General features: G+C 41.2%; 1 protein-coding gene across 1 annotated transcript in view; it reads right to left on the minus strand.

Annotated features, from left to right (window-relative positions):
- IKZF3 (IKAROS family zinc finger 3) overlaps positions 1-25,566 on the minus strand; it is a 99,544-nt gene that overhangs the window by 54,295 nt on the left and 19,683 nt on the right. The window contains exons 2-3 of the mRNA XM_017869260.1: positions 14,413-14,466; positions 11,681-11,782 (exon numbers count right to left, since the gene is read on the minus strand). Of these exons, the coding sequence (XP_017724749.1) occupies positions 11,681-11,782; positions 14,413-14,466 (156 nt within the window). The remainder of the gene's footprint in view (positions 1-11,680; positions 11,783-14,412; positions 14,467-25,566) is intronic.

The following is a 25,566-nucleotide window of genomic DNA, read 5'->3' on the forward strand; positions in this document are numbered from 1 at the left end:
AGTCTTTTCTTTTTTTGTAGGTGGAGTCTTGCTATATTGCCCAGGCTGGAGTGCAGTGGCTATTCATAGGTGTGATCATGATGCACTCCAGCCTCAACCTCCTGGGATCAAGTGCTCCTCCTGCCTCAGCCTCCTGAGTAGCTGGGACTACAGGCTTGTGTCACAGCACTAGGCCTAACTCTAGTCTTAATGTTTTCCTGTGCTGCATATGGCAGTGGTACCTTATTATGCAATAGGTATAACTTTTATTGGGCAATGCTGTTTTTACATTCTATTACTTTTATAATTTAGTATGTATAATTTATACATACTGATCATATTATATATTTTATAAAAGCAGGGTCCTGGTAACCACCTTTTCCAAACATATATGACCCAGATTAAGTGCCAGTGTTAATAGTACAGTAGAGTAGTCCCCCCTTATTCACAGAGGATACTTTCCAAGACCCCCAGTGGATGTCTGAAATTGCAGATAGTACCAAAGCCTATATACAGTCACATGCTCCTTAATGATGGGATGCATTCTAAGAAATGGATCATTAGGTGATTTCATTATGCAAACATTATAGAGCACACTTTATTTATAGAAACCTAGACAGTATGGCCTACTACAATCCTTAGGTATATGGTACAGCCTACTGCTCTTAGACTGTACAGCATGTTACTGTACTGAATACTGTAGGCAACTGTAACACAATGGTAAGTATTCGTATATCTAAACATAGAAAAGATACAGTAAAAATAGGTCTTAACTTATGAGACCAGCACTGTTTTCGCAGTCCATCATTGACCAAAACGTTATGTGGTATATGACTGAATACTGTGTTTTTTCCTATACATACACACCTATGATAAAGTTTTAATTTATAAATCTGGCACAGTAAGAGATTAGTAACAATAACAATAAAATAGAACAATTATAACACTATACTATAATAAAAGGTATGTGATTGTTGACTGTCTCTCAAAATATTTTATTGTACTGAACTCACCTATTTTGGGATCATGGTTGACCATGGAACCGAAACTGCCGAAAGTGAAACCGCAGAGAAGGGGGACTACTATAATCTGTTTGCAGGTTAATCACAAAATAATGGAATGATCTTTCAACATTATAATTAACCTATTCAGGCCAGGAGTGGTGTAATCCTAGCACTTTGGGAGGCCAAGGTGGGCGGATCACTTGAGGTCACGAGTTCGAGACCGGTCTGGCCATCCAGTAGAGATGGTAAAACCCCGTCTCTCTTACAAATATAAAAATTAGACAGGCATGATGGCACATGCCTGTAGTCCCAGCTACTCAGGAGGCTGAGGCATGAGAGGTAACTTGAAATTAGGAGGCAGAGGTTGCAGTGAGCTGAGATTGTACCACTGCACTCCAGCCTGGGCAACAAAGCAACAACTAAAACAACAACAATAACAAAATTAGCCTATTCATTTCTTTCTGAATGAAGCTTCAAGTAAATAACTGTTTCTTTTCTCTTTCCCAAATTATTTAGAGGGATTGATCATATCTTCTATTCTCTATCAAGAACTGCATGATACTCCTAGACCCCGAGCAACTGAGAAAAATAATTTCTCTACACAGACATCCTATTAACCCATTGACATGTAGTTGGAGGTAAGGTGATACTATTGTATGGGTTCCTAACAAGGTGCTTCACCACTTGGGTTTTTACAATATTTGTTTTAAATTCCTATTATTGAATGGAAATTATTGGTTTCTTGTTTGTGTTTCAGTATTTAATCTGTTTTTTTCTTTATCCCAAACTACCTGAAAATATAAAACTCATAGGCTACTCCTGAACCCAAAGTAAATTTGTAACATAAATTATAAATTCCCAAACCAACAGTGGCATAGGGATCACTATTTCAACTACAGACTTAATGGTGTTACCCACCAGAACTCAGAAACCATAACTCAGAAAAAAACAAGCCACAAGCACAGCTATCATTTGCCTCATTCTGAGTGAGACTCCATGGATGTCACCTTCAAGAAGTTGCATGAAGCTGATACATCATATGCCTTTCCTCAGCACAAATGACCACATCCTGTGCCAGGCAGCATTTTTCTGTCTCTGTGGTTAAAAACTGGTACAAATTAATGTATAGTTCGGCACAGCTGGAATGTTATTTGAAGCTGTGATTTGAATCTCAGAAGTTTTAGACAAATAACTCCATTTCTTGGTCTCTTAAGACATTTAAGGTAAAAGAAGAAGACTCTGAGCAATGATTTTCTTTTCTTGAGAAGGGGTCTCACTCTACTGTCCAGGCTGGAGTGCAGCAGTGTGATCTTGGCTCACTGCAACCTCTGCCTCCTGGGCTCAAGTGATCCTCCCACCTCAGCCTCCTAAGTAGCTGGGACCACAGGCACACACACAACTAATTAAAAAAAAATTTTTTTTTTGTAGAGATGGGGTTTTGCCATATTGTCCAGGCTGATCTCGAACTCCTGACCTCAAGTAATCCACCCACCTTGGCCTCCCAAAGTATTAGGATTACAAGTGTGAGTCAAGCCACTGCACCCAGCCTATTTTCTTTTCTTCCTTTAAGAAACTCATATACACACACATATAACTGACCTAGGGCTTTCATTTAGCCACTTACTGAACAAAATTTATTGCACACCTACCACAGTAGGTCCAGGTACTGTTCTAGGTGCTGTAAATATCTAGCAAGGAAAAAAATAGCCCAAGATCCAGGTTAATGAAGGCTGGAAGGAGAGTAGACACTAAACAAAACTCCAAAGTTATCTGTGTTCAGTGTCATGCGATGAATTAAAATAGGACTGTGTTAAAATAGTGACTGAATTGTCAGGAAAAGCTTTTCTGAAGAAATGACATTTAAGATGAGATCTGAGTAACAGAGTAACATTCATAAAGTAAGTGATTAGATTTATCAACATAAATGTTACCATAAAATGTGAGCAATATTAATATAAATATAATGCTCAAAACTCACAAGAAAGCCTGGAAGTAAGTACTCTGTAATGCTATTAGAGACTATCTTTGGGTGGTAGGATAGAGGTGGGGTTTTCTTTTCTCTTTCTATTTCAATGAACTTTCCAAACTGTGGTATAATACAAAAACATATTTGGTCTTTGTTCCTGCTTCCAGGATCAGGCACAGAACTTTTAAAGACCTTGGAATTTCCTAAGTAATAGAAGCGTTTTGTTGTTGTTGTTGTTGTTGTTGTTGTTTTTTTTTTTTTTTTTTTTTTTTTTTTTTGCTTTTTTTTGTTTTGTTTTTCTCACTGGATCCTCCTGCCTCAGCTTCTAAGTAGCAGGGACAGGAGTGTGTTATGTATTCATAAAGAGCCCCTTTCAATAGCACCTTAGATTATGCTAATGAGGTAGCTGAGGCATGGGCCACTAGACAGCCTCAGGATAGAGCTATTCACCAGAAGGACCTGATAATTAGAGAGCTGGACCTTTCAGCCCCACCCAGTGACCTCAGACAAGAAGAGGGAGGAAACTAGGCTGGAGATTGAGTCCTATAAATGTCCTTGAACAAGATTCAGAGAGCTTCCAGGTTGGTGAATATAGAGAGGAGCTGGGGGTGTGGCATGCCCAGAGAAAGTATGGAAGCTTCATGTCACCCCTTCCTTGCTCTGTGCCTCCCTACCATTTGACTGTTCCTGAGTTGTATCTTTTATAATAAACTGGTAATGATAAGTAAAGACATTTTTTGAGCTCTGTGGGTCATTCCAGAAAATTATCAAACCTGAGGAAGGATGTGGGAACACTCAAATTTGCCCAAGTTGGAAGAAGTGTGGGTCACCTGAGGGCCTGGTATTTGAGACTGGTGTCTGAAGTAGGGGCAGTCTGTGGGACTGAGCCCTTAACCTGTGTGGTCTGTACTAATTCTCAGAGTTAGTATCAGAATTGAATTGTTGGACACCCAACAACTGAATTGCCTAGAGACTTGGTTGTGGATGGAAAACACCCCAGAATTGGTGTCAGGAGTAGGATTTGCTAGATCAGCTCTGGCTCACAGAAACATGTGATTTGGAAGGATAAAAATAAAAGGGTAGGGAATGAGGAAATTTTGATTCCTGAGTGGCCACCTATGGAGCAGCAACTGGGCTGTGATCAGTTACTAAAGATAAAAGTTACCAGTGAAATTTAAAGATGAACCCAACTCCTGGGGAGTTGGTTCGTTAAATACTTAAGGAAATGCAAACTAATAAGAAAAAAGTGAAATACACAATCCAATGGTTATTGTTATCTGTAACAGCTAAAATGAAAGTTAAAAAGAGTGTTGGGTTGGTGAAATGAAAGTTAAAAAGATGTTGACCCACGCTCAGATTCCGGTGGGCCTGAACTTTGGATGCTAGACTCAAAGCTGCCTCTAATGGGAAAAAATATGTGAGAAAAACAGAAAATATCTCTAAGATCTCTGGTCACCAAAAAGAGAGTCCAGGTAGGGGAGGGCAAAACCAAGAAACTACTGAAACCAGAGGGTATAGTGTGAAAGAGTTACTTTATTTTGTAGGTCAGTACCATCAGCTTCCTAAAGAATTTTGACTAAAATGAATTGCAAGAATAAATAATCTAGGGGCAGTATATTGGCATTTAAATGCTTCAGAGCGGAAGAGCATGTTTGGGTTGATACAGGATCCACAGCTCACTATGGAACAATCACAGATGGCTACACATGATCCAGACACACAGCAGGTCATTCCTAAGGGAACAGCTGACCTGGTGGACCAGATAAGAGCCATTATAAGGTCTATTTATCTTGAGAAGGGGAACTATCTGACTTCCCCTTTCAATGCCAACTGGAACACCCCAGATGAAGCAGCTGATATGCTTCATATGCAAGCCATGTGGAACTGGCTTTGTGATAATCAGGATTCACACACTAAATATGCCCATTACCCAGGTGATATGGCTTGGCTGTGTCCCCACCCAAATCTCATCTTGAATTGTAAGCCCCATAATCCCATGTCATGGGAGGGACCCAGTGGGAGGTAACTGAATCATGGGAGTGGTTTCCCCCATGCTGTTCTCATGATAGTGAGTGAGTTCTCACAAGATCTGATGGTTTTATAAGCATCCGATATTTCCCCTGCTGGCACTCACTCTCTCTTCTGCCATCCTGTGAAGAGGTACCTTCTGCCATGATTGTAAGTTTCCTGAGGCCTCCCCAGCCATGCAGAACTGTGAGTCAATTAAACATTTTTTCTTTATAAATTACCCAGTCTTGGGTATGTCTTCATAGCAGTGTGAGAGTGGACTAATACAGTAAATTGGTACCACAGAGAGTGGGGTACTGCTATGAAGATACCCAAAAATGTGGAAGCAACTTTGGATCTGGGTAAAAGACAGAGGCTGGAACAGCTTGGAGGGCTCAAAAGAAGACAGAAAAATGTGGGAAAGTTTGGAACTTCCTAGAGACTTGGAGGGCTCAGAAGACAGGAAGATGTGGGAAAGCTTGGAACTTCCTAGAGACTTATTGAATGGTTTTGACCAAAATGCTGACAGTGATATGGACAATGAAGTCCAGGCTGAGGTAGTCTCAGATGGAGATGAGGAACTTCTTGGGAACTGGAGCAAAGGTAACGTTTGCTATGCTTCAGTAAAGAGATTGGCAGTATTTTGCCCCTGCCCTAGAGATCTGTGGAACTTTGAACTTGAGAGAGATGATTTAAGGTATCTGTTGGAAGAAATTTCTAAGCAGCAAAGCGTTCAAGAGGAAGCAGAGCATAAAAGTTTGGAAAATTTGCAGCCTGACGTGACAGAAAAGAAAAACCCATTTTGAGGAGAAATTCAAACCAGCTGCAGAAATTTGCATAAGTAACGAGGTGCCTAATGTTGATTACAAAGACAATGGGGAAAATGTCTGCAGGGCATATCAGAGACCTTCACAGCAGCCCCTCCCATCACAGGCCCAGAGGTTTAGGAGGAAAAATGGTTTCCTGGGCTGGGTCCAGGGTCCCCCTGTTCTGTGCAGGCTCAGGACATGGTGCCCTGTGTCCCAGCTGCTCCAGCTGGGGCTAAAAGGGGCAAAGGTACAGCTCAGGCTGTTGCTTCAGAGAATACAAGCCCCAAGCCTTGGCATCTTCCATGTGATGTTGAGCCTATGGGTTCATAGAATTCAAGAATTGAGGTTTGGGAACCTCTGCCTAGATTTCAGAGGATGTATGAAAACATCTGCATGTCCAGGCAGAAGTTTGCCTGAGGGGTGGAGCCCTCGTGCAGAATTTCATGCAAAAGGGAAATGTGGGGTCAGAGCCCCCACACAGAGTCTCTACTGGGGCACTCTCTAGTGGAGCTGTGAGAAGAGGGCCACTGTCCTCCAGACCCCAGAATGGTAGATCCATTGATGGCTTGTGTCATGCACCTGGAAAAGCCACAGACACTCAACAGTACAGGAAGGGGGCTGTACCCTGCAAAGCCACAGGGGCGGAACTGCCCAAGGCCATGGGAGCCCACCTCTTGCATCATTATGATGTGGATATGAGACATGGAGTCAAAGGGGATAATTTTGGAACTTCAAGGTTTAGTGACTGCCCTATTGGATTTCGGACTTACATGGGGCCTGTATCCCCTTTGCTGTGGCCAATATCTCCCATTTGGAACCAGTATATTTACACAGTGCCTGTACCCCCATTGTATCTGGGAAGTAACTACCTTGCTTTTGATTTTACAGACTCATAGGCAGAAGGGGCTTGCCTTGTCTCAGATGAGACTTTGGCCTTGGACTTTTGGGTTAATGTTGAAGTGAGTTAAGACTTGGAGGACTGTTGGGAAGGCAGGATTGTGTTTTGAAATGTGAGGACATGCAATTTGGGTGGGGGCTGGGGCAGAATGATATGGTTTAACTGTGTCCCTACCCAAATCTCATCTTGAATTGTAACCCCCATTATCCCTACATGTTGTGAGAGGGACCCGATGGGATTGAATCATGGGGTAATTGAATTATGGAGGTGGTTTCCCCCATGTTGGTCTCATGATAGTGAGTTCTCACAATATCTGATGGTTTTGTTTTGTTTTGTTTTTCCTTTTGAGATGGAGTCTTGCTCTGTCACCCGGGCTGGAGTGCAGTGGCGTGATCTCGGCTCACTGAAAGCTCCGCCTCCAGGGTTCAAGCCATTCTCCTGCCTCAGCCTCCCAAGTAGTTGGGACTACAGGCACCTTGGCCTACCACCACCCCCAGCTAATTTTTTGTATTTTTAGGAGAGATGGGATTTCACCATGTTAGCCAGGATGGTCTCAATCTCCTGATTTTGTGATCTTCCTGCCTCAGCCTCCCAAAGTGCTGGGATTACAGGCATGAGCCACTGTGCCCGACCAAGATCTGACGGTTTTATAAGTGTCTGGCAGTTCCCCTGCTGGCACTCATTCTCTCCTGCTGCCCTGTGAAGAGATGCCTTCTGCTATGATTGTAAGTTTTCTGAGGCCTCCCCATCTATGTAGAACTGTGAGTCAATTAAACCTCTTTTCTTTATAAATTGCCCAGTCTTGGGTATTTCTTCATAGCAGCATGAGAACAGACTAATACACCAGGTCATGGTAAATGCCTCGGTTAAGGGGTGTCTAAGAATGTACATGTCAGATATGATATGGTAAAGTCAGTGTGGACACAAAGAAAATAAGAACAAGGCCTGGAAAGAAGTTTGTCACATACACAGGTCCCAGAGAGATGGTTATTATGTGCTATGCAAGGTCACAGGAGAAAGCACCAGTGTTGGTCAGGAGGCAGAAAAGAGGAATGAGGAAAAAGCTTAGGTCAGAGCCTTAATTGAGGTTTCTGTGGAAAAGGCAAGGCAGGGCTGGGTAAACAGTTTAGGATTGGCTAGTCTGAATAATTCTGGTGGGCCTTAGGGCATAGGGATGGTCTCTGGTTGACTGGTATCTGGCCCTGGGATGACTTAGGGTAGGGGAAATTTAGGCTTGGTATGTGAGAGTTGGATAATGACTTATGGCAAAAACCTGTGAGTGCTTCCCAGCGATGACAACAACTGGATTTTGGACCAGAGAATTTCCATTTGAGAGGCAATTATTAGCCTGCTATTGGACATTAATTGAAACTGTCCTTATGACTAAAGGACAAAAAAAAATTTTAAAACCTAAAATATGAATGAAGTCTTGGGTGATGTCAGAGAAGTGTTCTAATGGGGAGGGCAGTGCCCAGAAGAGTTCTATAACATAGAAATAGTTTATAGAGAATCATGCTACCTGGGGAATGAAAAGATGATATACTCAGGAGTAGGGATCCTCTTTTCTTCTACAACTGACTTTGGAACTATATGAGGAGCTACTGGATTCTATCATCACTTAAACAGTGCCCTATAAAGTAGTCTTTGACCAACAGAGAGATGCTTGATTTGTGGATAGAGGTTTTTTTGTCTGCTTTTTAAGACAGGGTCTTATTCTATCATCCAGCCTAGAGTGCAGTGACACAATCAGGGCTCACTGCAGCCTCAACCTCCCAGGCTCAAACGATCCTCCCACCTCAGTCACCCAAGTAGATGGGACCACAGGCATGTGCCACCATGCCTAGCTAATTTTTAAGTGTTTTGTAGAGACAAGGTCTCACTATATTGCCCAGGCTGGTCTTAAACTCCTGAGCTCAAGCAATCCTCCTGCCTTGGCCTCCCAAAGTGTTAGGATTACAGGCAAGAGCCACCATGCCTGGCTGTGGATGGTAGTTTTAAGGTAAATGGACAACATCCTGTTTGGAACACCACAACTGTAATTAAAGAAGGTAAAAACAAATCAGCTCGGTGAGCTGAATAATCTGTTGTTTTCCTAAAAGTGATGGAAGAACTGAACAGTGATACATGCCCATATGTTTCAGTTTCTGATTCATGGGCAATGGCCAACAGCCTGTCCATGTGGTAAGGCAAGAATGCAATGGAAACTTGGCATATTAAAGAGACTCTCATATGGGACAAAGCCCTATGGAAATCACTATAGGAATTTGAGGGGTGCATTAAAGTAGGCAATGTCAATGCTCAGCAAAAGACCCCCCTTCCAGATTTGGAAGCTGATCAGAACCAATTAGTAAGTATCACAGTGTGCTTGTTTGAGGTAAGCATGTGGGTCCATGAAATGAGTAGACAGGTTGTGGGGTGCTACAGCCACTGCAGAAGATGGGCTGAATTTGGACATATTTCTCTAGGACCCCCTGAGGCACAAAACAGCAACAAACTATTCTGTCTGCCAATAAGAGAGACAGTTACTGTAGATGACTATGGGGAAGATTCCCCAGGGGGAAGACCCCACACATAGTTGGCAAGTAGATTGCATTGAAGAGCCAATGCTGGTAGTCCCAAAGGCTACAAATCATTTTTGTTTTTGTTCTTTTTTTGAGATGGAGTCTCACTGTGTCGCCCAAGCTGGAGTGCACTGGTGCAATCTCGGCTCACTGCAACTTCCACCTCCCAGGTTCAAGCAATTCTCCTGCCTCAGCCTCCCCAGTAGCTGGGATTACAGGTGAGTACCACCACACCTGGCAAATTTTTGTATTTTTAGCAGAGATGGGGTTTCACCAGTTGGTCAGGCTGGTCTCGAACTCCCAACTTCAAACGATCCACTCGCCTCAGCCTCCCAAAGTGCTGGGATTACAGGTGTGAGTCACTATGGCCTGCCTGTTGTTGTTCTTTTGAGACAGGATCTCATTCTATTGCCCAGGCTGGAGTGCAGTGGCGGGATCACAGCTCACTGCAGCCTCAACCTCCCAGGCTCAAGTGATCCTTCAGCCTTAGCCTCCCAAGTAGCTGGGACTACAGGTACACACCACCACCCCGGCTAATATATTTGTATTATTATTATAATTATTTTTTTTAATAGAGATGGGGCTTCACCATGTTGCCCAGGCTGGGCCGAATTCCTGAGCTCAAGAGAACCTCCTGCTTCAGTCTCTCAAAGTGCTGGGATTACAGGTTTTGACAGGGATAAACACTGACTCTGGATGGGGCTTTGCTTATCTGGTGGTAGACACAAATGGTCAGTACCATCAAAGAACCGGAACAGAAGATATTGCACCAATTTGAACGGCTGAGCCACATTTCTTCACACTAAGCAGCACTCTACTTACAGCCCATAATGTCAAACAATGGGCAAAGAGCTATCCTCCTCAGAGTAATAGTTTGATAGAGAATTGGACCAATTGAAACACTGTCTAAAATAGGGTGAGGTATAGGCATGAAGGGTTGGTTTATGCATGTGCACAAGTGTGAGGTCACTCTCAGATGAGCTAAGGGAGTGTTCCCACTAGGTAGATTCCTCTGTTTTTCTGGTGGATTGGGAAGAGGAGGTGGGGGAGGATGCTGATATGACTATACAATTCTTGCCAAAGAGGAGGATATTGGTGTGATGACTATTCTTTTTTTCCTTCCGTACATCGTCACATCAGCTTTCTCTTTCCTATCAGATGCAGTGGTTGCAAGACCAGCACTGCAACCTACAAGTGCCAGAAACAGAGATGATTCCCAAAGCAAGAAACTGTAACCATAGCTTTAAACCTTCATGTCAGAATTCCTAAGGGCCTGATGAGGCAGGCTATGCCTTTACCCCATCTGGCAAAATTGGGGTTAATGTTGAATGCAGATATATTGGCCAGTGGTAGAAATAGCCCACTAGTTCTGTACCTTTGTAACCCTACCCTGTATGTATGGGAGTTGACTGAGGGAGAGGTACTTGCTAGACTAGTATTGCCGCCTATGATGTAGACCAGCGCAGTGGCTAAACCTAATGTTTCTCCCAAAGGTGGGAAAGTTTGGGCATAGACAGTAAGAAGGAGGAAAAGTAGCTGAGAGTAAAGGAATGAATAAATGAGTTATGTAACAAGTCCTGTTGAGTCATCCTAGCAAATTATTAAACATGTGGAGGGGAGTCCCCGATTTTGTAGCTAAGCCAGACAGAAGTGCAGGTAATCTGGGGACCTGGTACTTGAGACTGGTGTCTGAAGTGGAGAGAGTACTGTGCAGTATTGTGGAACTGAGCCTGTAACCTGTGGGGTCTATGCAAACATCAGGAATTAGAATCAGAATTGAATTGAATTGGGCTGGGCATGGTGGTTCATGCCTATAATCCCAGTACTTTGGAAGGCTGAGTTTGGCGATCACTTGAGGTCAGGAGCTCCTGGCCAGCCTGGCCAACATGGTAAAACCCTGTCTCTACTAAAAAAATACAAAAATTAGCTGGGCGTGGTGGTGGGTGCCTGTAATCTCAGCTATTTGGGAGGCTGAGGCAGGAGACTCACTAAAACGTGGGAGGCGGAGGTTGCAGTGAGCAGAGATTGCGCCACCACACTCTGGCCTGGGTGACAGTGAGACTTCACCTCAAAAAAAAAAAAAAAATTGAATTGAATTGTTGGACACCAAGTCATTGTCTGGAGAACTGGAAAATTGGTTTGTTGGTGTCAGAAAACACCCCAGACAAACTTTCTACAATAAACATGTATTACTTTTGTAATGGAAAATAGTAAAATAAACATTATGTTTTAAGTAAAGTTAATACAATTGGAACTCTGGATAAGCACCTTAAATTCTCAAAATTTGCTGATAACGTACAACTATGAAATGCAAATATTTGTGAAATTAGCAAAACAGAATCACTCCTAACCAAACCCACAAATGCAAGTTTTCCCTGGAGAGTTGATTTCCTCTCCACACTAAGCCTTAGCAATATCTACAGCCATCAGTGTTTAGTCTGTACACTACGGCTCACCTCCTATGTCTTCGTCTTCATTGGCTGGGCCTTCTCCACTGTCCACATTTTCCATTTCATGAGATTTGGTTAAACTGTAGTCATTCAAAACCGCTGGACTTTCTAAAAGATAAAAGGAGTTTTAAGTATGTGGTTCAATGTTAAAGGATTTTTATAAATATGTATTAAGTAGACCTCCAATTAACTTTCAGCCTCACACAATCCTTTAGTGACAGTACCCCCTCACACATACCCAAAAGGGATATATACATGAAAACTCTTGAGGTTTAGAAATATGCCCAGGGTTCACAGTGGCTCACACCTGTAATTCCAGCACTTTGGGAGGCCGAGGTGGGCAGATCACCTGAGGTCAGGAGTTCGAGACCAGCCTGGCCAACATGGTGAAACCCCATCTCTACTAAAAATACAAAAATGAGTTGGGCATGGAGGTGTGTGCCTGTAATACCAGCTACTTGGGAGGCTGAGGCAGGAGAATCACTTGAACTTGGGAGGTGGAGGTTGCAGAGAGCCAAGATAGCGCCACTGCACTCCAGCCTGGGTGACAGAGTAAGACTTCGTCTCAAAAAAAAAAAGAAAAGAAAAGAAAAAGAAATATGCCCAGGGTTCATGTACCCTCTGAATACACACAACTTTCTTGAATATTTCTTTCATATGAGTTAAAGGGCACTCAGGTTCCTTCTGGAGAAAAATTCTCTCTCCATTGGTATATCTCACGATATTCAGTAGGATGCCATTGCTATTTATGACAAAGCAGTGACCAGAAATACTAAGCCTGCAAACACTGGCATAACCTAATTTGGGAAAGATGCTTTCCTAGGAGGAAGATCTGTAAGCTTTCTGTATGCCAAATTCTGTTTTTCCCTTCTGTTCACATTATAAATGTGATTCTGTGGAAAACATACTGGACCCCAAGTTTCTTTATTTGTTTGAACATTTACTAAATCTTGACAAGGCTACCGATGTGAATAAGTCATTATGTCTTCAAGGAGCTCATACTTTGAGACACAGATAAAAGAAGCCCACAACTCTAACACACGGTAGGCTCAGACAAGGGATTAAATAAAGGAAATACAAAGTGTTATGAAAGTTCATAAGTGAAAGGGAGCAGACATAATAAAAGCATGCTTAAATAAATAGCAAACTTGTTACAAAATAAGTTTAAGAGAAAGTATAATAAGTATTGATAGTACTAGAAGAAAAAGGAACGATGTAACTAGAATTAGTTTCACATATAAGCATAGTAGCTTAACAAAAGAGGATAGCAGAAGAAATGAACTAAAAAGTTACCCTCTTTTTATCTAACTCCTTCCCAATCTTCAATAAAATATTTACTGAGTTCCCATTAACACAAAAAATAGTCAAAGACACTGACTCCCGTGGCACTGAGGCTGGGTTGAAATAAGGAGGTAACTAGAAGCTCTACAGTGGCACTCCTTTCTGCAGAGCCACGACCAAACAGGCGGGAGCGAAAGAGAAACACGTCTCACAAAACCCATCACTAGGAGCCCCTGAAAATGTGATCACCATGGACTCAGTGTTTGATTTATGAATATCTACAGTTTCTAATTTCTGCATATTATAATGTATACTCTGCTAACTCTAAGACACCATTCTAAACAATGGTTCACTTTTCTCAAGCCTGAAATGACTAAAATACAGTGGACACCTAAACAATTAATATGAGGTTTAGGTTCAATTAAAAGATGTGATTGGCCGGGCGCAATGGCTCATACCTATAATCCCAGCACTTTGGGAGGCCGAGGCAGGTGGATCACCTGAGGTTGGGAGTTTGAGACCAGCCTGACCAACATGGTGAAACCCCGTCTCTACTAAAAATACAAAAGTAGCCAGGCATGGTGGCGCATGCCTGTAATCTCAGCTACTTGGGAGGCTGAGGTAGGAGAATCGCTTGAACCTGGAAGGCGGAGGTTGCGGTGAGCCGCGATCACGCCATTGCACTCCAGGCTAGGCAACAAGAGTGAAATTCCATCTCAAAAAAAAAAAAAAAAAAAAAAAAAAAAATGAATTAACACTTAAAAAAAAAAGATGTGATTACAACTTACAGTAACACAAAAAGGCATTTCAGTGATAAATTAAATTTTGTAATACAATGTAAGCTTTGATTCACACAGTGAGTTAATCGATGAGGGAACGCAGAAGTTATTTTCAGGAAATAAATTATTATAAATGTTTATAATTTATTCTAGAGCAGGGATCAGTAAACTATGGCCTGAGACACAAGTCTGACCATAGCCTGCTTCTGTGTGAGCCCAGGAGGTAGGAATGGTTTTTCCATTTTTTAAGGGTTGTAAGACATACAAAAAATAATATGTGACAGAGACCATATGTGGCCTGCAAAGTCTAAATATTTACTATCTGGCCCTTTACAAAAAAGTTTGCAGACCACTGTTCTAGAGTAAAAATCGCAAGTTGTTCAAATATAAGCTACTATATTATTCAACAAAAACTGTCTTCAGAGCAATCAGCTGAAAATTAAAACAAACAAACAAACAGTGATCAACATTAGATAGCGTGTGTTTGGCCCTAAGATGCTAAAGAACTTACATGATCTAAACGGATGAGTTCTTTTTTCATCAGCAAGAGACAACCATATTAAAAAAAACACACACACATTTCCATAGCATTTTTACTGCAACCAGAATAAGCATGAGCTTCTTTCTTTGGTATTTTTAGTAAAGGTATATTTCCAGAGAGGAAAGACCCAATGTTACCTGTGGGCACAGACTGCTCCTGAGTGCTTTTGAGTTCCACATTTGTTTGTATATCTGAAAAGAAAGAGGTTATAAATATTAGCTACTTAGGGTACATTTCTACAGGTTTGAGCATTTCAAATTTAATAAGGGATACCATTTCAGAAAACTTAGCAGCAGAATTCCTCTTTCAGGGCAAGACTGCTCTTTCTCTATACTCTGCTTAAAAGTCTTTCAAGGAGAATGAAAAGAAAATATTGATGCAGCAATGTTACTCTAAGAACCGTCTGCCAGAGATCTACTTACACCAAGAATAATATGCAAAAAGTGGCTCCCATTAGAAATAATTTCATATATTCTTTATTCTTGCCCCATTTTTTATTATGAGCACTGTTGAACACACAGAAAAAAAACAGTTAAAAGTGGTAAATATGTACAAAATGAAATACCAATCAGCCATTAAAAAGAATAAAATCATGTCATTTGCAGCAGTATCACATATCTTTCCACCCATTCATCACTCAACCCATTCATCGATCCAGCTTTTTTGATGCATTTCAAAATAAGTTGCAGATATCAGTCCACCTCAGTCCTAACATTTCAGCATGATTATTATTAACTAAAATTCAGTATCTGTTTATAAGATTTTAAAAGGTAAATTTTACATACAGTGATAAGCACAGATCTTAGGTGTAACATTCTATAAGTTTTTAAAAATGCATATCCTCATGTAATACAAACCCCTATCAAGATACAGAACATTAGCATCATCCCAGAAAAGCTCCCTCACATCTCTTACTAGTCAATTCCCACCCACATACTCCAGAGACAACTACTGTTTTGACTTTTTCCACCATAGATTAGTTTAGCCTATTTTAGAACTTCATAAAAACAGAATCACACAGACATATGGTATACATTATTTTGCTGAGGCTTCTTTCACTCAACATAATGTTTTGAGATACATCCATTCTGTGGTGTTTATCAGTAGTTCATTCTTTTATATTGCTAAGTAGTATTCCATATGAATATCCCAGTTTGTTTATCCATTCTCTTATTGATGGACACCTAGACTGTTTCCAGTTTGGGCTATTTTAAGTCAAACTACTATGATATTCTTTTTTAAAATAATAAACTTTTAAATTTTAGAGTAGTTTTAAATTTATGGAAAAATTGCAAAGATAGCACAGAGAGTTCCCATATACCCCACACACAATTTCCCCTATTATTAACATCTTACATTAGTATGGTACATCTCTTATAATTAATGAACATATATTCATACATTATTACTATCTAAGTATTCAGATTTCCTTAGTTTTCATCTAATGTCCTTTTACTGTTGCAGGATCCCTTCCAGGGTCCCACATTACATTTAGTCCTCTTGTCTCCTTAGGTTCCTCTTGGTTGGAACAGTTTCTCAGACTTTCCTTGTTTTGATGATCTTAACAGTTTTAAGTACTGGTCAGGTATTTTGTAGAATGTCCCTCAACTGGGATATGTTTGTTTTTCTCATGATTAGACTGCAGTATGATCATCCTTGCACAAGTATTTCTGTGGTCATATGCTTTCATGTCTCTTGAATCAATACCTAGGTGTGGAATTACTGGGTTATAAGGTATATAAGGTATATAAGGAGGCATACATCTAGTTTCAATACAGTGAAACTAGAACTTGTTCAAAAGTGCATCTTCCTTCTACTTTGGGCTTAACTTGCTCTGTTTCTGCCCTCTTAAGGTGAAATTTTAGTGACTGACTTTATTCCTTTCTTCTTTTCTAATTATAAACATTTAAAGCTATAAGTTTTCCTGCAAGCATTGCTTTAGCTGCATCTCATAAATGCTGATGTTTTATTTTAATTATAATTCAGTTATAATTTCCCTTGTGACTTCTTTGATCCACTGGTTATTTATAAGTGTTTAATTTCCAGATATTTGGGGGAATTTGGGAATTCTTTAGCTAACTTGTTATTGAAGTCAAATTCCATTGCACTACAGTCAGTCAGAGAACACAGTCTGTATGACTGTAGTCCTTTTAAAAGGATTAAGACTTGTGTTTTCGGTGAATGTGCCATGTGTAGTTGAGATGTATGTGTGTTCTGTTTTTTGTTGGTTTGTGGGTTTTGTTTTGTTTTGCAGATCTAGCTCAGGCTTTATTTAGGAGGAAGAAAAAGTGATGTAATTGTTTTGTAACTGGAGTCATGGGCAAGGGGGGTACCCCAGGCAGTAAACTCCCCCTGGGCTGAGGGTTAGGGCTGAGCCTCAGGTGGGTCTCCTGTTCCCTATACTCCCCTGCACAGCGGCCTCCTCCACAGGCTCTGAGGAAGCCACAGGAGGGGGTAGGCTGGGTGGGGCTGCTGTGGCCGTTCACCTGGGCAGGACTTCAGAGGACTGGGACACCAGCTTCCCATCGCGGTCTCGATCTTCTTCACAACTACGGCCCTGGAGAAGCGGGCGCAGCTGAAGGAGCTGGAGCCCCTGCCATAGCCAAAGCTGGATCCCAAGCTGTAGCTGAGGCCAGTGCTTGCAAGGCCCCTGTAGGCTGAGCTCAGACCACCCTGGTGGTCTTCATATGGATACTCATGCTCTGCATCCCAGACTTCAGCTGGCTCTTCTCACCCTCCAGCAGCTTCCTGTAGGCGGTGATCTCAATGTCCAGGGTCAATGTCCTGGTACTTGGGCAGCTGACGCGCCACATCCTGCTTGGCCCGCTGTAGGGCAGCCTCCAGCTTGGACCACTTGACATTGGCATCCTTAAGGGACCGCTCCCCACACATCCACAATGGCGGCCTCCAGGGAAGCCCTCTGGCCTTTGAGGCCCTCAGTCTCAGATTGGAGCCGGCTGATGTTCCAGTTTCTCTTGGAGATCTCTGTCTTTGTACAACGCAGGTCATCCTGGTGCTTCCCAGCCAGGGTCTGCAGCCCATATTTGATCTGCTGCATGCTGTCAGCCTTGGCCCAGTGCAGTTGGCGATCTCCTCATACCGGGCCTCAACCTCAGCAATGATGCCATCCGTGTCCAGAGAGTGGGTGTTGTCCATGGACAGCCCCACAGATGTGTCCGAGATCTGGGACTGCAGCTCCCGGATCTCCTCTTCATACAGCTGCCTGAGGAAGCTGATCTTACCAGCTTGCCATCCAGGTGAGACTCCAGCTCTACCCTGTGCATCTATGCTTCATCCACATCCTTCTTGATAAGGACAATTTTATTCTCCATCTCTGTACACTTACTGATCTTGTCCTTGAATTGTTCTTGAAGTCCTCCACCAGCCCCTGCATGTTGCCAAGATCTGCCTCCAGCTTCAGCTTCTCCTGGCCCAGAGTGTCTGGCTGCCACGAAAGGTTGTTGATGTAGCTCTTGGACATGTTGTCCTTGCTGCTCCAAGTCATCTTCTGCTGCTGCAGGAGGCTCTACCTGGTCCCCAGCATCTTGTTCTGCTGCTTCAGGAACTGCGATGAAGGAGGCAAACTTGTGAGGGTCTTGATCTGCTCCTTCTCCTGAGTGCACACAGCCTGGATGTTGGGGTCCACCTCCAACTTAAGAGGGCTTAGCAGGCTCTGGTTGACCGTGATGGCTGTGATGCCTCCTATAACCACCATCTCGGCCATAGCCTCCACCCAGATCCATGCTGGCACCCAGGACACCCTGGACACTGATGCTGCTGCCTACTTGGGAGAAGCTCAAAAGCTTGAGGAACTGATGCAGACACTGGGCCTACTCACATAGGAGTGGCTGCTGAAGGTCCTGGGGCCAGAGATGGACACCCTGTAGAACTTCTGGGTCACCCTGATGGACATGGTGGAGGCAGGAGTGGAGGCAGGTGAGCAGAACCAGCGGGAGATTCAATAAGGAGTGGAGAAGCTGCTTCTAGGTATTCTGCAGTTCTCAAGTGTACTGTTTAATAAATGTTAATTAGATCAAGGTAGTTGACAATGTCATTCAGAGCTATGGATATACTAATTTTTGACTAGTTGTTTAGTTCCTGAAAAAGGAGTACTAAAATCTCCAAATATGATTGTTGATTTGTCTATTTCTCCCTGTTCTAGGGACTATAAAATATATCTTTAATTTTCCAGTCTTCTTAGAGTTAAAATCATACATTTCACATAAAATGCAGAAAGCTTGCAACCATTTAGGCCCATTTCCTATCCTCCAAGCTTTATACTATAGTTGTCATATGTATCACATCTGCATATACTTTAAACCTTACAATACTAATTCTTGCTTTGAATAGTCATATTGTATTTTAAAGATTAAGATGAAAACACAGTACTTTCTATTTACCCATATATTTAACATTTCTTTTTTCTTTTTTTTGAGATAGGATCGTTGCCCACGCTGGAGTGCAGTGGCACAATCATGGTTCACCACAGCCTCAACCTCCTGGGCTCAAGCAATCCTCCCACCTCAGCCTCCCAAGTAGCTGGGACTATAGAAGCACCACCATGCCTGACTAATTAAAAAAAAATTTTTTTTGGAGGGATGGGGTCTCACTATGTTGCCCAGGTTGGTCTCAAACTCCTGGGCTGAATTGGTCCTCCCACTCCGGCCTCCCAAAGTGTTAGGATTACAGGTGTGAGCCACTGTGCCTGGCCTGGTGCTTTTCATTTTTTTGTAAATATTTGAGTTCTGATCTGGTATCATTTCCCTACAGTCTAAAGAACTTTAGCATTTTTAGTAGTGCAATTATCTGAGGGACTTTTCCTAGTTTTCATTTATTTGAAAATGTCTTTACTTTGTCTTCAATCTTACAGGATATTTTTACTAGATATAGAATTCTGGGTTTACAGGGTTTTTTTCTTAATTTTTTTTTTTTTTTCTTTTTCTAGAGACAGGGACTTGCTTTGATGACAAGGCTGATCTTGAACTCCTGGCCTCAAGACATCCTCTCACCTCAGCCTCCCAAAATGGTATTAGAGGCATGAACCACCACACCTGGCCCAGTTTTTTTTTTCTTCCAGCTCTTTGAAGACGGCATTCCACTGTCTTCTGTCTTCTACTGTTTCTGATGAGAAATCAGTGATATCTTGTGTTGTTGCTTTCCTATGGGTAATGTGTTCCTTTTCTCTAAGTGCTTTCAAGATTTTTCTCTTTACTTTTGGCTTTCAGCAGTTTGACCATAACATTCCTAGCTGTAATTTTATTTGCATATATCCCACTTGGGTTCATGGAACTTCTTAAATCTGTAAAGTTATGTTTTTCACCAAACTTAAGAAATTTTCAGCCATTATTTCTTCAAATTTTTTTTCTGTTCCTTTCCCCCCGTTTTCCTTCTATAACTTGAATTATATGTGTTAGATCTTTTCACATTTTCCCACAGTTCCCTGAGACATTGTTGCTTTATCTCCCAACAATGCCTTTTTTTCTCTGATATTCAGAATGAATAATTTCTATTTTCATATTTTCAAGTTCATTTACTCTTTCTTCTGTCATCTTAATTTGCTGTTAAGCCTATCTAATGAGTTTTCTTTTTCAGATATTGTAACTTTTAGTTCTAGAATTTCCATTTAGTTCATTTTAATTAATCTGCTGAGCTTTTCTATTTGTTAATTAAAAGCATATTTTCCTTTACAGCCTTTTCATTTTTCTCTAAATGCTTTCAAATATTTTTTCTGTTCCATTCTCCCACTCTTTTCCTTCTACAACTTCAATTATAGAAGTGTAATTATTATGGTTTATAAAAATTCTTGTCTGCTAGTTCCATTAGGTACGCCATCTTGAGGTCAACTACCATTGATTTCCTTTTCTCTTGAGTATGGGTCACATTTTCCTGCTTCTTCATATGACCACATAATTTTGGATTGTATGCTGGACATTGTGAATGATATATTACATAAATTCTGAATTCTATGTGTTCCTCTGAAGCATGTAGGAATTTTTCTTTGCTTGTTTTACTTTTTTTTAAGAGATAGGATTTTGCTCTTTTGCCCAAGCTTGAGAGCAGTGGCATGATCACAGCTCACTGTAACCTTAAACTCCTGGGCTCAAGCAGTCCTCCTGCCTGAGTCTACTGAGTACCTAGGACTACAGGTGTGTGCCACCACATCTGGCTCTTAAAGTTTTTTGTAGTGACAGAGTCTCACTATGTTGCCCAGGCTTGCCTTGAACTCCTGGCCTCAAGGGATCCTCTTGCCTTAGCTTCCCAAAGGGCTGGGATTATAGGCATGAGCCACCATGCCCAGCCCTTTTTGTTTTAATTTTCTTTCTTTTTTTTTTCGTATTTTTTGAAATGAAAGGTCTTATACAAGAACAATAGTTCTGGTTGTATTACATAATGGGGGACTGGTCAAATAAGTAAACATAATAAGGATAATGAGAGCCAGGTTTTTCTCTCAGAGAAGGGAGTTACAATTATGGAAGCCTGTGGTACTGTATTGGAAGTGGATGTACCAGCATGAACTCGTGGCTTCTACTATACATAAAAAGATAGGCCAGGTGAGGTGGCTCATGCCTGTAATCCCAGCACTTTGGGAGGCCAAGGCAGGAGGATTGCTTGATGCCAGGAGTTTAAGACTAGCCTGGACAACATAGTGAGACCCTGTCTCTACAAAAAAATATTAAAATTAGAAGGGTGTGGTGAAGTGCACCTGTAGTCCTAGCTACTCAGGAGGCTGAAGCATGAGAATCACTTGAACTCACAAGTTCGGGGCTGCAGTGAGCTATGATGGTGCCACTGCACTCCAGCCTGGATGACAGCAAAGCAAAAAAAAAAAAAAAAAAAAGATATAAAATATAGATGTAAATGTGTGTACATGGGTATACATAAATACAGTCCCTTTTCCTGTTCACTGAGAGCACCTAGGAACAGTGACACTACAATAGCTTCTAGATATTAACTTCTAAATATTATTCTCCATTTAAAGGAATGAGGCTCCTTGAAGAAATGATTTACTCCAAGCTGGGCACAGTGGCTCACTCCTATAGTCCCAGCATTTTGGGAGGCTGAGGCACGTGGATCATTTGAGGCCCGCCTCAGCCTCAAGTGTTTGAGACAAGACTGGCCAACGTGGCGAAACCCCATCTCTACGAGAAATTAAAAAATTAGCCAGGTATGGTGGTGCATACCTGTAGTACCAGCTACTGGTGTGGCTAAGACGTGAGAATTGAAAACATGAGTCTGGAACATTTTGCTGCGCCAGAAAGCAAGGAAGTGCTCACAGAATGAAGAGGATATCTTAAAAGGACAGAGCAGTCATCTTGAAGGGGTTTCCATTGGCCAAATCTGGGACAAGGGAGCATAACGATAATAATAGTATTAGATTATAACCCATTGAAAAAAACCAGAAATTCATGAGTACATTCTGATATTAATAAATGAATAAAGTAAAAGTCTGATTACAAATGGGATATTTATATAGTTTCAAAGTGCTTCTCTCCAAAAATACTTATTAATTACAAGGTTGAAAGAAAAGAGCACCTATATAATGGAAAAGCCTGCTTGATATCACTGTAACGGAGCAAAGTTATGTGTGATCATCATCAGTAACGGGACAAACAAAAATTATGTGCCTTGTGATAGTGAGTAGAACACAGCATCACTTCTGTGATATTCCTGCCACACATGCAAAATGCGAATCAAACCATAAAGAAACAACTAAACTCAAATTTGCAGGGATAGTTTACAAAGCAGCTAGCTTATAATCCTCAAAAGTTTCAAGGTTATGAAAGACTGAGGCACTGTTCCAGACTAAAGGAGAGGAAAGAGACATGACAACGAAAAGCAATGTGTGATTCTGAACCGAAATCTCTTGTGGTAAAGAACATCATAGAAGCAATTGGAGAAATCTGAATGGGGTCTGAGGATTGAATGGTAGTAATGTACCAATGTTGATTTCCTGGTTTTGATGATTTTATTGTGAGGGCAGGGCACATACACTAAAGCATAGGGGAGAGAGAGAACACCGTGTCAGCAACATTACTTTCAAAACTTGCAGAAAAAAAGCTTTTTTGTGCTGTATTGCAACTTTTCTGTAAGTTTGATAGTGTTTTTTAAAAATGCTAACTATGAAACTTTCAACTGCGTGCTGAAAGGATTCTTAACGGAGGGAAAAAAAAGAAAGAACAAAAACTAGCTCAAAGCTTTCGCATGAGCAACCTTCGTGTGGGAACATCTTTTAGTCACTGCACAGAAAGATGGCTTTTGATTTGGTGAACTAAAGGCAAAAGGTCTTGGTCCCCTGAACATTTTAAACCCTCTAACATTTAAATAGCTCTCAATGTTTTTAAAGTGTCCTTTGTGTACTGTAAATAACACCAGAAGTAACTGAGTGTAGTTCTAAGAGAAAAATGAGATTCTGACTACCTTAGCATTCATAACTTAAAAGAGATAGGAAAACGGTCTATGATCGGGCCACATGAATGTTCTTCTTAGCTACTAAATTAAAACACAACAACAAGATAGATTGAAGTACATTTCCCTCCCTAAACTTCAAGCTATTTATAGGGGCATGAAGGCCATTCAAAGACAGGAGTGGACAGATGGCGAAGGAACTCCCAGTTGAAGACCAAAACTTGTTAAATATTTCTAAATGCAGCAAAACATCTTAGTTTTAATTAATCATTCTGTAACTTCTTTACACTTCAGTCCCCCCTAACAAAGCCACAAAAAGTTTCCATTTGATGGGGTCTACTGTGGTCTTTTAATGTGTAGGCAGTCAACATAGCTTTGAAATATTTTCCAAAAGAATGCTCTACAAAGTTAAGTAGGAAGAGTCCCTATATTGCTTTTGATAGAAATATAGTTTCCTGTACTGATGTTTATACATAGCTGGTACAAATGATGGAAGAATCTTGGAGTGGGTTAGTTTTGTTGAAATATAAATCTCATCAATTGTCTACATTTCTCCTGTTATTTGGACAGGGAAAGCATTCTCCTGCTGCAAGGCCTTTGCATTTACCCTTCCCTCTGACTATAATGCTTTCCTCCTGGAAGCCACTTGGCTCAATTTCTCTTTTCGTTCAGGTATCTGCTTAAAAGACACCTTTTCAAATAAGGTTTACCTATTACCCTACATAAAATGTCATCCCCCATTGTCATTTTCTTTCCTCTTACCTTGCTTTATTTTTCTTTATAAAATTTCTTCCTAATCACCATCATTCATTTTTTTTTTGAGACAGAGTTTTTTTTGTTTGTTTGTTTGTTTGTTTGTTTGTTTGTTTTCTCTTGTTGTCCAGGCTACAGTGCAATGGCATGATCTCAGCTCACTGCAACCTCCGCCTCCCCGGTTCAAGAGATTCTCCTGCCTCAGCCTCCTGAGTAGCTGGGATTACAGGCATGCGCCACCACGCTCAGCTAATTTTGTATTTTTAGTAGAGACGGGGTTTCTCCATGTTGGTCAGGCTGGTCTCGAACTCCCGACCTCGGGTAATCCACCCACCTCGGCCTCCCAGATCATCATCACTCATTTTTTTGAATCTGTCTTTCCCCACAAGAATGTAAGCTCCATGAGAACAGGGATGTTGTCTGTTTGTATTGCTGTATCTTCAGCTCCCACACTAGTGTCAGGTCACGATGGATACTGAATAAATATTTGTTGAATGAACAAGTGAAGTTTTATATCTCTATTGTTGATCCCTACGAACACACTAGACCAAGGTTTTGCAAACTATGGCTCACTGCCAGTTAGTGTACTGCCTGTGAACTAAGAATGGTCTTTACATTTTTAAGTGGTTTTTAAAAATCGAAAGAATACACTTGAACATTTTATAAAATTCAAATTGCAATGTTCATCAATAAAGTTTTATCGGAGGCCAGGTGCAGTGGCTCACACCTGTAATCCCAGCACTTTGGGAGGCCAAGGCAGGTGATCACTTGAGGTCAGAAGTTCGAGAGCAGCCTGGCCAACATGGTGAAACCCCGTCTTTACTAAAAATACAAAAAAATTAGCCAGGCTTGGTGGCAGGTGCCTATAATCCCAGCTACTCAGGAGGGGGAGGCAGGAGAATCGCTTGAACCTGAGAGGCAGAGGTTTCAATGAGCCGAGATTGCCCCATTGCAATCCAGCCTTGGGCAACAGGCCGAGACTCTGTCTCCAAAAAAAAAAAGGTTTTATTGGAACACAGCTAAACCCATTCATTCGTATATTGTCTGTGGCTGCTTTTGTACTCCACCAGTCCAACTAAGTAGTTGTGACAGAGATCATATGACCCGCAAAGCCTAAAACATTCGCTATCTGGTCCTTTACAGAAACAGCTTATGGAGCCCGTTCTAGGTCTATTAGTATACTTTTATGGTTACTTTCAAAACTCTGCAATTGGAATTTCAAGAGAAAGTTGTGGTTTTCATTGATGCAGTAATCAAAGAAATAAAGCATTTAGACAGCACCTTTCATACAAAGCACTTTACAAATGTCAGTGATTGAAAAATTAACGCGACTTTTCAGAGGGTAAAAATATCCACCTCAGGATGCCAAATATCCAGATAAAATATTTTAAAATGAACATACAGGTATGTATACAAATATACACTTAGCATCATGTTTTCATCAGGATTTTTTGGTATCGTTAGATAAAACCATTTTCTTATCTCATTTAAAAGCCAGAGTTGTAATCTAGCAGAAAACTCTAGTTAATACTTATTTCATTTATCTTTTTGCTCTTTCCACAACTAAATAACCAATTTCCTGATATGTTTTAAGGTTTAATTAAAACGTAAGTGTTTTCCATTAACACCTTATCTCTTAAATAGCACATCTTCTAATGGACACAACTATTCTATTACTGAGATACTGACATATATATTAGACTGTAAAAGTTAAAGCTTATTTCTTTTGCAGTGTTCCACAGCACTCTCCCATTCATAGCCCTTCATAGCCATTCTAGCAATCTCAAATTGTTTTCTGCCAGTATAGAAAATGAGACTTCATCACATGCTTACTGAGGGATGACAATTTCAAATTTGTTTTTAGCCTTTAGATTCTCTTTTCATTGACAATGATACTGTATAAATTTTTTCACCAGTTAGCTTTTTTAAGATACCAAGGTTGCCGGGCGCGGTGGCTCAAGCCTGTAATCCCAGCACTTTGGGAGGCCGAGACGGGCGGATCACAAGGTCAGGAGATCGAGACCATCCTGGCTAACACGGTGAAACCCCGTCTCTACTACTAAAAAAATACAAAAAAAATCTAGCCGGGCGAGCTGGCGGGCGCCTGTAGTCCCAGCTACTCGGGAGGCTGA

Source organism: Rhinopithecus bieti, unplaced genomic scaffold (genome assembly GCF_001698545.2).
Source record: "Rhinopithecus bieti isolate Rb0 unplaced genomic scaffold, ASM169854v2 scaffold_5019, whole genome shotgun sequence".
Lineage (NCBI taxonomy): Eukaryota > Metazoa > Chordata > Mammalia > Primates > Cercopithecidae > Rhinopithecus > Rhinopithecus bieti.